At 38.0% G+C, this 15,439-nt stretch overlaps 1 protein-coding gene across 2 annotated transcripts in view; it reads right to left on the reverse strand.

Moving 5' to 3' along the window:
* Positions 1 to 15,439, reverse strand: part of AKAP6 (A-kinase anchoring protein 6) — a 495,488-nt gene that overhangs the window by 171,989 nt on the left and 308,060 nt on the right. For both annotated transcript variants that reach the window (XM_036734767.1, XM_036734768.1), the window contains one exon: positions 13,812 to 13,960. In XM_036734767.1, the coding sequence (XP_036590662.1) occupies positions 13,812 to 13,960 (149 nt within the window). The remainder of the gene's footprint in view (positions 1 to 13,811; positions 13,961 to 15,439) is intronic.

The following is a 15,439-nucleotide window of genomic DNA, read 5'->3' on the forward strand; positions in this document are numbered from 1 at the left end:
GGAAAGCAGGGAGGGAGAAAAGTGGAGACAGAGGGAGGGAGGGAGAGACAGGGAGATGTGAGAGAGAGAGAGAGACAGAGAGAGAGAGAGAGAGAGAGAGAGAGAGAGAGGAGAGAGAGACAGAGAGACAGAGAGAGAGAGAGAGAGACAGAGAGACAGAGAGAGAGAGAGACAGAGAGAGAGAGAAACTTGTGGTAAATAAGCATTGTCAAACAAAATGAATCCAAACAGTGATCATATCTAAAAAGTTATACACCTTGTGTCCTCTCTGTCAGAAAGTGGGTAATATGCCTCATCTTATGTCCTCTGGAGACAGAGTTGCTCATTTCTTTGATCAGAGTTCTTAGGTCTTTTGAAGATGTTTTTCTTTACAATATGGTTTTCTTTGTATAAATTGTTTTTCTGATTCTGCAAACTTTACTCTTGATCAATTAGTTTATACTGCCCAAGATTCTCTGAAATCACCTCTTACATCATTTTAGGGCACTATAATAGTCATTTACATTCACATATCTCTACTTGCTCAGTCATTCCTTTATTTTCTTAGCTGCATGCCTTCAGTTTCTAGTTCTTTGTTTTTATTTTTTTTCCCTTTCCCCTTCTAATGCTTCCTTTGGGATTAGGAAGTGTGTTTTGCTTGTGATTATTCCCTCTCCACTCTGTTAACATCTCCTTGTCTACCCCAGTATGTCGCCCTGATGAGTTTGATATATTTATATACCAAATTGTTTGAGTGTCTGTGTGTGTGTGTGTGTGTGTGTGTGTGTGTGTGTGTGTGTGTGTGCATGTGATATCTTTCTTTGTCATTTTAAGTGTGAAATTCCTCCTCACTATCATTCCTTTCTCACCTTTCTAAGTTTCTCTGGAATTTTATGTTTGTATTTCAAAGTTCTTCATTCAGTATTTTTTTCATCAGAAATACTTGAAACAAATAGTCTATTTCATTAAAGCTATTTTGTTGTTGGTGTTGGTGTTTTCCCCTGTAGGACTATACTCAGATTTGAAAGGTAAGGTATTACTGGTTGTAAGCCCCTCTATTTGGGATATTGTATTCCAAGATGTCCTTTATCTTTTTTGTATAGCTGCCAAGTATTGTGTGATCCAGACTGGAGTTCCTTGTTAGTTGAACTGCTTCTTTCTGGTGGTCTCTAGTATTTTTTTAAATATGTGAGCTATGCATATTGGCTATGACATTCCTGTAGTATTTAAAAAAAATGGGAGTTCTGAATATTGACTATGCTATTCCAGCACCTTTCCTTTTGGAGATTCTTTCAAGGGGAAATTAGTGGATTCTTTCTATCTTTACTTTGCCCTCTCGTTTGATTAGATCTATGCAATTTTCATTTATGATTTATTACAATATAATATCTAGGCTTTTTTAAATCACAGTTTTCAGGTAGTACAATGATTCTTAAATTCTCTCTCTCCTTTACCCAAATTCCAGGTCAGTTGTTTTGAGATGGATATCTTGCATTTTGAATCTTTTGTTTTTCACCCAATATGCCCTGATTGGATGCCCTGGGTTCTTGCACTGATCTCTACTTCCTAGGGATAAGCCTTTGAAATTGGAGCATTGAACCTGTATGTCTGTAGTTAGAGCACTGAACCTTCAGAGGCCTTTGTGATGTCTCAGGATAAAGTTTTAAGGATCTTGAAGCCCCTGGATCTGAATGGTTCTCCTGAATGTTGTAGCACCTTCACACTAGTCTTCTCACTGCTGCTCTTGGGACTTCCAAACTCCCCAGTCTGGGGCTTTCTGCCTACTCTGGGGCTTTTTCAGGGGATTTCACCACTCTTGATGCTTTAGATACCAAATTTTGCATACTACATATGTCCCTTCTCCCACGACGCTGGTACTAGCTTTGCTGGAAGTGCTCCTTTTCCTTTTGCCTATGGGCTTCTTGTTAACTTTGGACCTTTTCTGTGAAAATCTGGGGATAGAAAAAGTCACTTTCTGTAGTTTCCCATTGGATTTCCTGATTTTTTTTTGGTTACATAGGAACTTCAAGGCTTTGATGGAGTAGATGTAGGAGAGGATGGGCAGCCTACCTCCTGTTCGGGTAACCAATTTGGCAAAAAAAAGAAAAAGGCCTAGAGTTATATTTTAATTCAAAAATTGAATTTACTGGAACCACAAATCTGACTTGCAATCATCCTGAGCATTTTTCTATTTGATGGGTATATAATTTTTCTAGATTCAAATGATTCTATCATTTAGATATTGAGCTTGTATATAGGACAAGCACTACTCAGAATTTGGTAAAGATATCGTTTACTATGGAGCTGAATAAAGTCTTCGTAAAGGGTTCGTATGTGTAAAGCCAGAAAAGGTCTTAGAGGCTTCCTGGTCCAAAGGAGAGGCAGCATAGTTTAGCCAAAAGGTCATTTGACATGCAGTAAAAAAGACTTGGGTTTAAATCCTGCCTCAGACACTTACAAGTTATAGGACACTGGGCAAGTCACTTAACCTGTGTAGGCCTCAGTTTCTTCATTTGTAAAACAAGCTCTAAGGCTCTAAGACTCAGTAGCCTCAAAGGTCCCTTCCAGCTCTCCATCTATGGTGCTATTAACTGCTCTCATTTTATAGAGAAAGAAAATGAAGCCCAGAAAAGTGAAGTGGCTCAGTTTGGTAAAAACAAAAAACAATAACAAAAAAACCCCAATATCCCATTTTAGAGCTTGAATTCAAATGTAGGTCCTACAACTCAAAATCTGCATCTTCTACTATACCAAGAGGGAACAGTGATGAGGAGAAGGATAACAATGATGATGATAGTTTCAATTTATTAAGATCAGAGATTTAGAGCTGGAAGGCACTGAATGTAATATCAACTAAGGTGGGACTTTCTTACTGTTTTAAAATGATTAATTGTCTTTCATTGAGCCTTACTAGGTACAAAGCTCCAGGCCCAAACCCCTATCTACTAGGTGCTAAGCCTATGTGGGCGTGAAGCCCTCAGCATCCTAAGGGGAGTTGCTAAGACCAGAGTCAATAGTAGGAGCCTGAATTCTGGTCACTCAGATGATGTTTGATGATGGCTAAAGAGTGAATAAAAAGAGAGAACAGAGCTATTGGATTGGGGCTTTCACTCTTGGCGGAGTGCTGATGTGGAGACTCTGGGCAGCTGTAGTTAAGGGATGCCCCAGTTTGTAAACCCAGATGTCTGGACTTTGTTAAACCCTGGTAACTATGCATTGAGATTTGAATCAGACAAGGTCTGTCTGTTGATGTTCGTAATTTGTTTGTGTTTGCTCTGAAGCTCAGGGTGCTGACTTTTTCCCCTGAACTAAGTGAATGATATTTGTATGTTGGATTAAATTGAGATTTTTAACCCATTAACATTGCTTTCCTTAGAAAAGCAGACAGCTTTCTGTGTGCTGGTTGTTGGTGGGTCTACAGCAGATGCTAGCAGATTGTTGCAACACTGAAGAGCCCATCTAATCTAACTACATCTAATCTACTTTACAGAAAAAGAGACTGAGATCCAAAAAGGTCCTGAGTTACCCAAGGTCATACAGGTAGAAAACAGAAAAGGTGGGATGTGAACCCAGGTCTTCTGATTCTAGATCCATTGTTCTTTTTACTGCATTTTAAATTTTATAAAGTGCTTTATGTATATATGCACATATGTATATATGTATATGTATATATGTGTGCATGTGTATATGTGTCTCTATGTTTATATATGTGTGTGTGTGTGTGTATTGAGAGAAGGAGGAAGGGAAAGGGAATAGAAAGGGAGAAGGAAGAGAAGAGTAAGAAGGAAACATAATAAAAGATTCTCCATGGGATGAGAATTCCTTTCATAGTTTCATCAAATACTTTCACAAGTCACTTATTTCTACTCCTCAGCTTACTTGCTTGATAATCAAAAGAAAACTTTATTTCCCCTTATTCTATATCAAATCTTGAAAGTCTTTTAGTAGACTAAACAGCAAAATTTAAAATTTGAGAGCTAAAAATGAAATCAGAGGAATAGAAAAGAGTCAGAAAAATAACGTTTTAGGTTTACAAAAAAAGAAAATGCTGGTTAATGAGGTAAGATTGACCTAAATTAAATAAAAAAGCAAAAAGTCCTTCAATTCAATGTGTTTAAAATCACTGCTGACTTAGCAGGCAGCACATCATTCTATCAGGCACTGAGGAATTATTTTCTTCTTCCTGTTGGTTGGCATTGTATAAAAACTTCTGCAGCAGATGGGGTATATATATGTATATGTGGCTTAAGACAACAAAACCAATAAAAACTTTATATAAAATTTGTTGCAAAAATCTATCTGTTGCTGTTATGTGGGATTTTTGGAGTCTTCATTCTCTATGCAGAAATCTAATAAATGGAAAAAGCCAATTGCAGTTGCAGTTATAACACATATCCTTTCATGGTTCCCCCTATACCTGCCTGCATACTGTATCTATGGATCTACATAACATGCTCTGATAGTTATGTGGTCTCACTGGTGGGGCTATTCCCTCCAATGGTGCAGACTGTAACTCATCCTACCCTTTTCATTTTTATCATTCTTGTACAAATCATCCCATAAATTCTCCAAAGGGGGTTCACCCATCACGTTGGGAGGTTTATCTGGGTCTCTTGACAGTATAGTACACATTTAGAAAATGCACAGTAAAAATAACTCATTTTGTGCTTGGGCTATTTTTCATCAGTGAATGCTATATTTATATTAAGCAGGAATGGAAATTCATAGATAATCAAAACCTTAGTTTAATAAAAGGTTAACCTCCTTATAGAATTACTATTACTGTATGCCACTGTATCTGAGTCATTCTTGGACTTTTCTTGCAGTGCAGTTTCTGAGTCTGGCAAGAATACACACACACACACACACACACACACACACACACACACACACATACACACACAGTCTTTTCAGTATTTGCGTAGGTACTGGAGAGAGACAATGATGAGAAAAAAGATGCATGAATTTGCTTTTGAACGTATTAGATTTCTGCATAGGGAATGAAGACCCAGGAAATCCCACACTAAGCCCACATCTACTTTCCAAAACAATGTTCTTTCTGTATAACAAAAGAAAAGGTTTATAAAGTTTATGTGCCATTGGAGCAGATAATTTTTAAAAGGCTATGTTCTTAATGCCTCAGAATGAAGGATTTCACAGTAGGAGCAGGGAGTCTTGGGGGCAGGACACCCCAGATAACCTCACCCACGTGCTTTTCTCCAACAATGCTTTTCTGTATGGAAACAGAAGCAGAGAAGGGGTGAGATAGCTTTTGTAGTCGGTCTCAAATAGTTAGATTTTCTTCAATGGGCTGTTAAATTGCTGCACAATGAATAGCCTTCAGCACCCTAAGGAGCTCAAACAAAAGCGATCAGGCAAATGCACCTACACCCACGTCATAAAACAATGCTCACTGTTCACTAAGCAATTCCTAGGGGTAAAATTATGATTTGTGGAGCTCAGAACAAGAACTCAGGTTGGATCCTTAGAACGTGGGCTCAGGAGTATGTGAATGGGTATTTAGTCTCGTGGACTTTGGGGAAATAGAAAAACATGACCTAAAGTTTGTACTCATGTACATATCAGAGACTACACAGGCAGTTTGAGAAAGTAAAGCACACAGATAAGAAATAATGAACAGGAAATTTCAGAAAAACCTGGAAAGACTTGTGTGAACCGATGCAAAGTAAAACGAGCAGAACCAGGAAAACATTGTACACATTATCAGCCACATTGTATGATGATCAACTATGAATGACTCAGCTCTTCTCAGTAACACAATGATCCAAGACAAGTACAAAGGACTCAGAAAGGAAAATCAAATCTACATCCAGATAAAGAACTGATAGACCCTGAATGCAGATCAAAGCATGCTTTTTTCATTTACTTTATTCTTTTTCATGGTTTTTTTTTCTTTTGATCTCTTTTTTCGTTCACAACTGTGACTAATATGGAAATATGTTTTACATGATAGCACATGTATGACCTATATCAAATTGCCTACCACTTTGAGAAGGAAAGGAAGGAGAAAAAATTGAACTCAGAATCTTGTAAAAATAAATGCTAAAAATTGTCATGACATAATTGGGAAAAATAAAACACTATTTTAAAAAATAAATGAAAGCTTAAAAAAAGAAAGTAAAGGACACAAAAGTTTCAAAACAGCTTATTGTGTATCTTCCCAAGATTTGACCCAAGATTTTGTGCTGACATCTTTCCACTTAAGCATCTACTCAGCTAGATAAGGACACATATCTCATACATAAATAGGCATCTTTCATTCTTTCCCCTTTGGTAAGTGGGTGGAGAGTTGGAGCAACAGATGAAAGTTAGATAGTAGTCATATCCAATGGGGGTAGGTAGGTGGCACACTGGGTACAGTGCTGGGCCTGGAGTCAGGAAGACTCCTTTTCCTGAATTCAAATGTAGCCTCAGATACTTATTAGCTATATCACCCTGGGCAAGTCCCTTAACCCTGTTTGCCTCAGTTTCCTCATATGTAGATGCTAGAAAGCACCTTAGAAATCACAAAATCTGAATCAGAAGGGTTGGCCATCTAGTGCAATTTATACTTGAAAGGATCCCCATTGTAACTATGTGACAAATATACTAATGGCTTCTGCTTGAAAGAGCTTAATGGCCTCCTTCTTTTTTCCTCATACAAGATGCTGCATCTCCTGATGCTGCACATTTTCACTGGCTCTGCCCCAAGCCTAGAATGCCATTGCTCCCCACCTCCACCTTCTGGCTTCCCTGGCTTCCTCGAAGTCTTGGATAAAGTCCCACTTTCTACAAGAACGCCCAGCAATACCACTACTAGGTCTATTTCCAAAGATAATTAAGGGAAAAGGAAAAGAACTTATATGTTTTGAAATGTTTATAGAAGTTCTCTTTTTGGTGGCAAAGAACTGAACATTGTGGGGATGGCAAGACAAATCATACCATCTTATTCCCTCTCAATCCCTTTGATACTGAATCACCAGCTTCCTGAGAGCAGGCAATCCCCTCCCCAAACCCAACAGCTTTTTCTCTAATCCTTGTTTACCTCAATTCTACCCTCTATTATCCCAGTCCAATTCTATATGCTTCTTCCATTTTGCCCTCTGTAATTTTCATTGCTTAATTAATGAATTTCCTTTCATTTTGGCCCTCTTCTTCCCAAACTCATTCCATCACATTGTACTCCCAAAGACAGATCTTCCCCTTCATGATACTTTACCCCGGTGACCTTCTCCGGCATTGACTGGAGTGTTTCTCATATTCCACAGCAATTGGCATTGGTTGGGGAGTCAGAATACTCCTTGCTCTTCACTGCCATTACGCTTCCATCACTCATATACCTCTCTTCCCTTAAGGTTACTTTGTCCGAATTTGTCACCCAATCCAGATCTTAGTGGTAGTAATCAACTGACTTTGAGGTCACTGTCCTTCCTTTCTCAAAGAGAAAAGCCTCATAATCTTTCTCTCTACCTCAACTCCTGCCCCTTAACTAAAAGACTTCAATATTGATGTTAACATCCACAAACACACTTTAATTTCTCAATTCCTCAGTTGCCTCAAATCCCATAAACTACTGTTCTGTCTCAGCTCTACACAGGGATGGTCATACCCATGATCTTACCATCACCCTCAAGTATTATTCACCTTCCATAATCAAAAACTCCTAAAGTCTTTTACCAGATTATAGCTTCCTAGTGTTTCTTCTCTCACTTGTCCCTCTAAAATCTCTTCTTCATCTCACTGAGACCTCCAATCTGTTCATAACACAGTATTCTCCCAGTCTATCATGCCTGCTATAACTGGGCTTAAATTTTCTTCCCAAGATCAACCCGATAGTTAACAAGTTTAATTCAACAATATTTTCTGTCCTTAAATCCCTTGCCCTCTTTTCCTATCAACATTCATGTCTTGCCAAACACTAACACTAGATCACATTGACCAGAAGCTGGCTCTGCTCTTTCTCATGTGCTACTGAAAGGAGCTAGATGACATTCATGAAATTAAGCCAACTGCATCCACTACCACTTATGTCATATAAACTCAATTGGGCCTGCATTGCAGCAATAATAATCCTTATATTTCTCCTCAACTGATTCTCTATCTCACTTCCCACAGAGGCCACTGTAAACTCTACTTCTTCCTTCAAGTCTCCCTTGGCTTCTCAGTTGAGGATTTTTTGCTGAGAAAATAGAGACCATTTACCATAATCTTCTTCCACTCTCAAAACTCCTTGAAATCACCCACTGTTTTCTCCTCCTTTACTCCTTTATTAGGAAGTGAACCCTCTCCTAACCAAGGCCATCCTCTCCCATATTATCCAGAAGATTGATTCTGTGTGTCTCAGTTTTTGTCCCTTTCGTATCCAATATTTCTCTGTCTAATGGTTCCTTCCTTACTGCCTACAAATTTGCCAAAGTCTCCCCAATATATGTCTTCTCTCTTTCACAGCCAAAATCCTACAAAGAGTTGTCCATGTTCATTGCTGCACTTTCTCAACTCACCATAATTTGGCTCCCATGTTGTCATTCACTCAAACCTGCTCTCTTCAAAATCACCAGTGATAGAGAATTAGTATAATACAATGGGAAGAGCGCCAGTGCTGGAATCAGAAGACAAGTTCAAATCTCGCCTCTGCCATTTACTACCTGGGTGAGCTTGAATAAGTCACAACCTCTCTGGCCCTCACTTTCCTCATTTGTAAATAAAAATGTTAGCTTAAATGGTCCCTAATATCCCTTCTAGCTCCAACTCCATGATCCCAAGATCCATCTACTGCTAAATCTTATGACTTTTTCCTATTCTTCAATTTTTTTAACCTCTCTGCAGCTACCCTTTCCTACTGAATACTCTCTCTGTGTTTTCCTCTATCACTCTCTTGGTTCTCCTCTTCAGTCTCCTTTGCTGGTTCATAATCCATATGATGTTGCCTAAATGTGGGTGTTCCGCAAGACTCTGTACTTAGCCCTCTACTATTCTCTCTCTATCCTCTCTATTTTCATGGTGACCTTAGTAGATTCCTTGAGTTTAATTATCATCTCTATGATGATGACTTTAAGATCTACACATCCACTCCTAGTCTCTTTCCTAAGTTCAAGCCACGAATCTCTTATGATCTATTGAATATTCTCATTGGGACATCCCATGGACATCTCAAACTCAACATGCTCAAAGTAGAATTCATTCTTTCACCATAAAGTCACTATTCTTCTGAACTCTATTTTGTCAAAGGCATCATTATTTTTCTAATCACTCAGGTTAATAGCTTTGGAATTACTCTCAATTCATTACACTCCCTCACGTTGCATATTTAATCAATTTCCAGATCTTTTTCTTTATATCGCCACAACATCTTTTGCATGCATCCTCTCCTCTCTACTCATAGGGTCATTCAATCATCTTTTACCAGTACCCAAAATGTAATAGTCTGAAAATTGGTTTCCTGGTCTCAAGTGTCTTCCCATTCCAATCCACCTTCCATATAGATGCCAAAGTGACTTTCCTAAAGTGTAAGTCTGACTGTGTTATACCCCTATTCAATAAATTCCCATGGATCCTAATTATCTTAAGCAGTAAATATAAATTCTTCTCTTCAGCTTTAAAAAGACTTTCTTTCTCAAACCTGAGCCCAACTTACCTTTCTAACCTTATTATATATTGCTTCTTTTATTCCTCATACACACACTACTCTATTTTTGCCTCTCAGCCTTTTCAATGGTAATTCCCTTGTTTAGAACATAATGCCTCCTTATAGTAGCTTCTAAGAATTCCTGTTTTTCATCAAAGCTCAATACAAGTTACACCTTTTACATGATGTCTGTCTATCCATGTCCCTCATCTCTTGGTACCCTCCCCTTCAAATTTTTCTTCTATTTATTTTGTATGGCATAGTTGATAAACAGCTGACATTGGAGTTCAGAAAACATTCAAGCCCCACTACTGACATATATTGACTGTGTGACCTTAAGCAAGTCACTTAACTTCCCAGTACCCCAGGCAATTCTCCAAACAAAGGTCAGCAAATTACTGCCAGAGCACCAAATACAACACAAAGCCAGGTTTTGTATGGCCCATGAGTTAAGGATGGTTTTTACATTTTTCAGTAAAATAAAACTTTATTTTAAAATGTAAAAAAACACTCAGCTCATACAAAATTGTTGATTAGTTGAAAAGCAGTTGCCAATCTGCAAAAGCGAAGAGAATTTCTCACTAGAAACTCTGGTCACTGAAACTTAAAAGTTTCTCCAGTAACTGAAACTTAAAAGTTAAAAAATTACCAAGGTATTAAAACACAATATGGAATGATGAAATCTCAGAATTACTTCAACCCAAACAGTAGACTAATAATAACAAATTACTGAACATGAACCGTATTCCTTTAAAGAAGAGACTAAGATATAGAGTATGTTTACCTAACATTGAACATCCAAATATTAGAAACTCTCTAGGTGCCTGCCTGAATTGTTCAATGTTCATTACAGCATCTGGTTTCAAAAACACTCAAAGGTATGTCTCAGTCAATCCAATAATATATTTATTAAGGCCTATTTTATGCTGGCCATAGTACCATGTAAAAGACAAAAAATTAAATGCTCCCTCTCCTTAAGGAGAAATAAATAAATCAATAAATGTAAAATACCTACAAAGTAAATATGAAATAATTTTGGTGGGAGGGGATAATCCCTCCCATGTTAAAATTTTTAATAAACTTTAGTGTCTCTATTATCTCTAGGATAAAAGAAGAGTTTTTCCCTCTGTTTGGCATTTAAATTCTTTCATAACCTGTCCCCAACCTACCATTTCAGCCTTATTACATATTGTTCCCCCTTATATACTGTGCAGTCTAATCAAACTGGCCTCTTTGCCATTCTGCATACAAGACACCCTGTTTCCTGTCTCTTGGGTTTTGAATTTGTTGTTCCCCATGTTTGGAATATATTCCCTCCTTTCCTTTACCTCTTGGAATCCCCTACTCTCCTTCTCTAGATGGCCTTTCATGCTCCTCCCAGATGTTAATGCCCTGTCCCCCATCTCCTTCTATTTTTCCGGATCTCAGTTTGTTGGGCAATCGGCACTGATCACTTAATAAACTGATATGCTTGGAAGATCAAACCTTTATTTCCTCAGTCATTTCACCTTTCACTCACCACCAATATGTACACATATGTACATATCACAATAGAAATAGAAATGTAAACTCCCTGTGGGCAGGGACTGTGACTTTCGATTTGTTTCCCAACACCTAGTATAGTAGCTGTCACATAGTTGGTACTTAACTAGTACTTGGTGTTTGACTGATTATAATGGGGCAAGAACTGATATATTCCTCTTTCCAGCCTCTGTAGAGCCCTTCATGCTTAGTTTAAGTGTTTGCCGAATGAAAGAAGCTTTGTCTTGCCACTGGACTTTGTTGACTGTGGAGAAGATAGTGAGGCTGATGATTATGCCCAGCTCTGCCTTACTTAAAGCCAATTCACTAGAAAGTCAAGACATCATCCTCATGACACATCGGACCTCTTAGGGAAGAACCACAAAGTTATGCCCCAAAGTAAGTAACTTGATTCTGTTTTCCTCAGGCAACTCCCTAGGGCTTATCTTCCAACTCTTAAAGGGTTACATTGACCTTAGGAATTCCCACACTGACAGTTCCCTCTTGCTAATGAAATCACAGATCCTTCAATGCTCCAGTAAATATACTTTATAGCATATCAGGACCCCTTGTCTATTCAGTCTGTAAAATGGCCATTTCATGGCTAACTTTTAATATTTAAAATAGTTATATCTCTAATTAATTTGAGACTGGGTATTTCTTCAGGATTGTAACAGCAGCGATGATGGAGGAATCCAATAGCATGAATAATTCACTTTATGTATGACATGGGTATTAGAAACACATGATGGGCAGAGCTTTATTTTTATTATTGCATGACTTTGGACAAGTAGTTCAATCTCTCTGGCCCCGCCACCACTCTAGTGCAGGCCATCATCACCTCGTGCAAAAACTTACTGCCTCCACTCCCTCCCCACTGCAAAAATGATTTTCCTAAAATACAGGTCAGATGATTCCTCCCTCCCCCTTCCCAATAAACTCCAGTTGCTCCCTATTGCCTTCAAAAGCAAATACAAAATGATGGGGTGTTTTTTTGGCATTCAAAGCCTTTCATATTCTAGCCCCTTCCTATCTTTCCAGTCTTCTTACACCTTATTCCATAACACATAGTCTTTGATCCAGGGTCATTGGCCTCCTGGATGTTCTGAAAACAAGACACTTCATTTTCTGGCTCAGGGCATTTCTCTCTGGCTGTCTCCCATGCCAGGAATGCTCTCCCTCCTCTGCTCTGACTGCCAAACTCTCTTGCTTCCTTTAAGTCCCAACTAAAATCTTACCTTCTAAATGAAGCCTTCCCTAACCCTTCTTAATTACAGTGCTTTCCCTCTTTTAATTATTTCCTATTTATCTTGTATATAACCTGCTTTGCATGTATTTGTTTGTGTGTGGTCTCCCCCATTAGATTGTAAGTTCTTTGTGGGCAGGGACTGTCTTTTGCCTTCTTTTTTCTATCCCCTGCACTTTACTACAGTGCCTAGCACATAATAGGTGCTTAATAAATGTTTATTCACTGATTGACCTCAGTGTCCTCATCTATAAAATAAGGGGGTTGGATTACATGAACTCATGAACTTGAAGATCTGTTCTAGCTCTCTATATATGATCCTATTAAAACACTTCCTATGTATAAGGGAAATATGATGGTTGGCTTTTTTGCAGTACCACTCATAAGTTCTTCATAGTTAGAATACTGGCTAAAATTAATTTCAGTTTTCAAAAGTTCTTCACTGGACATCAGTCCATTATACATGCAATCTCTTCCTATTAGATGATAAGTTCCTTGAGGACAGGGACTACCTGGTTTGTTTGTATTTAATCACCGGTGCTTAGCCCACTACCTGGTACAAAGTAAGCACTTAAATAAGTGTTGTTTTTCATTCAGTTAAGAACAAACAGGCTTGTGTATGAGATAACTAAGCCACGAAGCCAAGCAATGAAGGCAGCTAGAGGTTCCAAAGGTGGGAAGAGAAAACCTTCCAAGCAGAGAGAGGGACAGCCCATGTAAAAATATGGGGTCAAGAGAAGGAATGCCATGCAGAAAGATCATGTGGCCCAATATGGCAAGGTCTTAGCAGACTACCAAGAATGCCTGTCTTGGTTCCATTATGACTGTGATTATTCATTTTACATAGCACCAGGGCCTCAAGAGCATTCTCACTCGAGTTGGCTTGAAATGACTGAATAAGTAGCCTAGGGTCCGGAACCCTCTGTAAGCAATAATTATCTGAGTTGTTGAAGAAAATTATTTCTAAGCAGATATTTCTCTGTTTCCAACAAGGTTCTAGCATTTTTAAAAGGGCTGTAAAGAGGCCTTTAAATAGCTTAGGAAGTTAAAGAAGAGGAGGAAAAATATGCCAGAAATTATACGTAGTGAAAATGGCAGGCTTAATGTCCCAGGGACTGTGTGTCCACAGTAAGGTTCATGTTTGAGAGGACAAAAACCTATCTCCTAGAAGCTGATTTAAAAAAAAAAAAAGAATGAATGATGTTAGGAAGTTCTGGTTTCAATGACAAAAACTGATAAAGCATTCACAGTCCTCAATTCAGCATTATTATTACATATTTTTGGAGGATGAAGGTGGAAAGGGAGAAGGGAAATACCCAGTCTTCTATGTGTTTCTTTGTCATCCAGGGAGAAAACTTTTGGCTAACACCTACCAGTAGAAAATCATGTAAAAATGTAAAGATTAGTGAGAATAAAACAACAAAAAGAATAGTTCCATACCCATTACTTCCTGCTGTGTGAACTTTTGACATATCAGCAAACTCCTCTGTGCGCTTGCTACTGCTGGTATACTGCTCACTGTACAGCTTTAAGGACATCTGTTCTACAGCATCCCTTTGTGCTTCCAGGTAGCATAACTGAACCTCAGCCTAGAGAGAGAGAGAAACAAAGAGGAAACACTCTTTTAATCCAGAAGGAATTCATTTCAAGTGAGTGCTTTGGTGGGAGCTTTGGTGGGTAACAACTCAAGACACAGAAATTGTTCACATCATTAGACCTCTCTTTTCCTAGTTGGATTTAATAAGATCAGCTAGATGTATTATAGAATTACATTTTAAATCTGAACCATATATGTTCGTCTTAAAATATGACCTGAATAAATGAAATGAACTCTCCAAAGACACAGTAAATGACACAATATCCCTGAGATCATAACACTGTATGACTTAACATAAAAATTCAATGAAAGTCCAGTAATATTCTTGTTCATATTTTCATGGATGTAACATTTATTTTTTACAGATGCTTATCCAACCAACATACTTGCATAGCTCCCTCATCAAGTCAAGCCAACAAACATTTGTTAACACATTCTATATGTCAGGTACTGTGCTAAGTGCTGGAAATAAAAGCCAAAACAAAGGCATTGCCTGCCCTTGAGGAGCTTACCTTCTAGTAGGAGAAAACAACACATTAAAAAATTAAACTGAAAATTAAGGTGGGTGAGGAGACGGAAGGAAGCCAGAGAGGGCATGGTAAAAAAAAAAAAAAAGTCCAGAGAGCCAGGAACAGACCCCATAAAGGAATAAATGTATAAAGCTGGTCACTATTCTTAAAATGCAGATTCTGACCAATTAGGGTAAGGGTACACAGGAGAGGAGGGATCTTCAGGGTGAGAAGGCCACTTTCTTATTATCTTTTCTTTGTAGGATGGAAAATATTGCTTAATTCTAGCTATGATGTATCTTCAACTATGACAACCCAACTACCTTCCTTCATTTAAAAAAAATCTGTATATCAATGTCTTAATAACTGTTTAACACAATGATATGAGAAACACTGGTATTGTTTACATTCTATAATTATAATTCTATCATTCCAGAAATAATTCAGAAAATAACAGTAAGGAAGACCTGAGGCTTGGGGCACCATTATCCACAACTTTGAATTAAAACCTGATTACAATAATAAGCTGCTAAAAATAAAATAAAACATAAAATAAGAATAAAAATGAGTAAGCAAAGGAAAAAGAACCCAACCATTCTGGCTTGAACTTTAACTGCTTATTTTTTCATTGTTACTTAGCACTCCAGCATTCATTAGAGAAAGGAAGAAGCAGTAAGTTCACCATGCTGGTTTCCATCAAGTGATGAGCCAGACCAAAAGAATGCTGAATAATATCTGACATAAAAACTTATGGAATTGATGCTTTATTTATTGCAGCTGTGGTGATCAGACTGCTTTAGGAGCTCAGTAGTGTACCATATGATGTTGGGAATGAAATTTTCTCAAAGGCATGCTCACCCATGGGCAATGGAGGGAGGGGAGTCAATTTATAAAAAGAAGGCTAAGTTTATATATACTCTGGGGTCCAAAGGATTGTTTTTTTTCCTGAAATAGTTTCTATT

Source organism: Trichosurus vulpecula, chromosome 8, assembly GCF_011100635.1.
Source record: "Trichosurus vulpecula isolate mTriVul1 chromosome 8, mTriVul1.pri, whole genome shotgun sequence".
NCBI classification, from domain to species: domain Eukaryota; kingdom Metazoa; phylum Chordata; class Mammalia; order Diprotodontia; family Phalangeridae; genus Trichosurus; species Trichosurus vulpecula.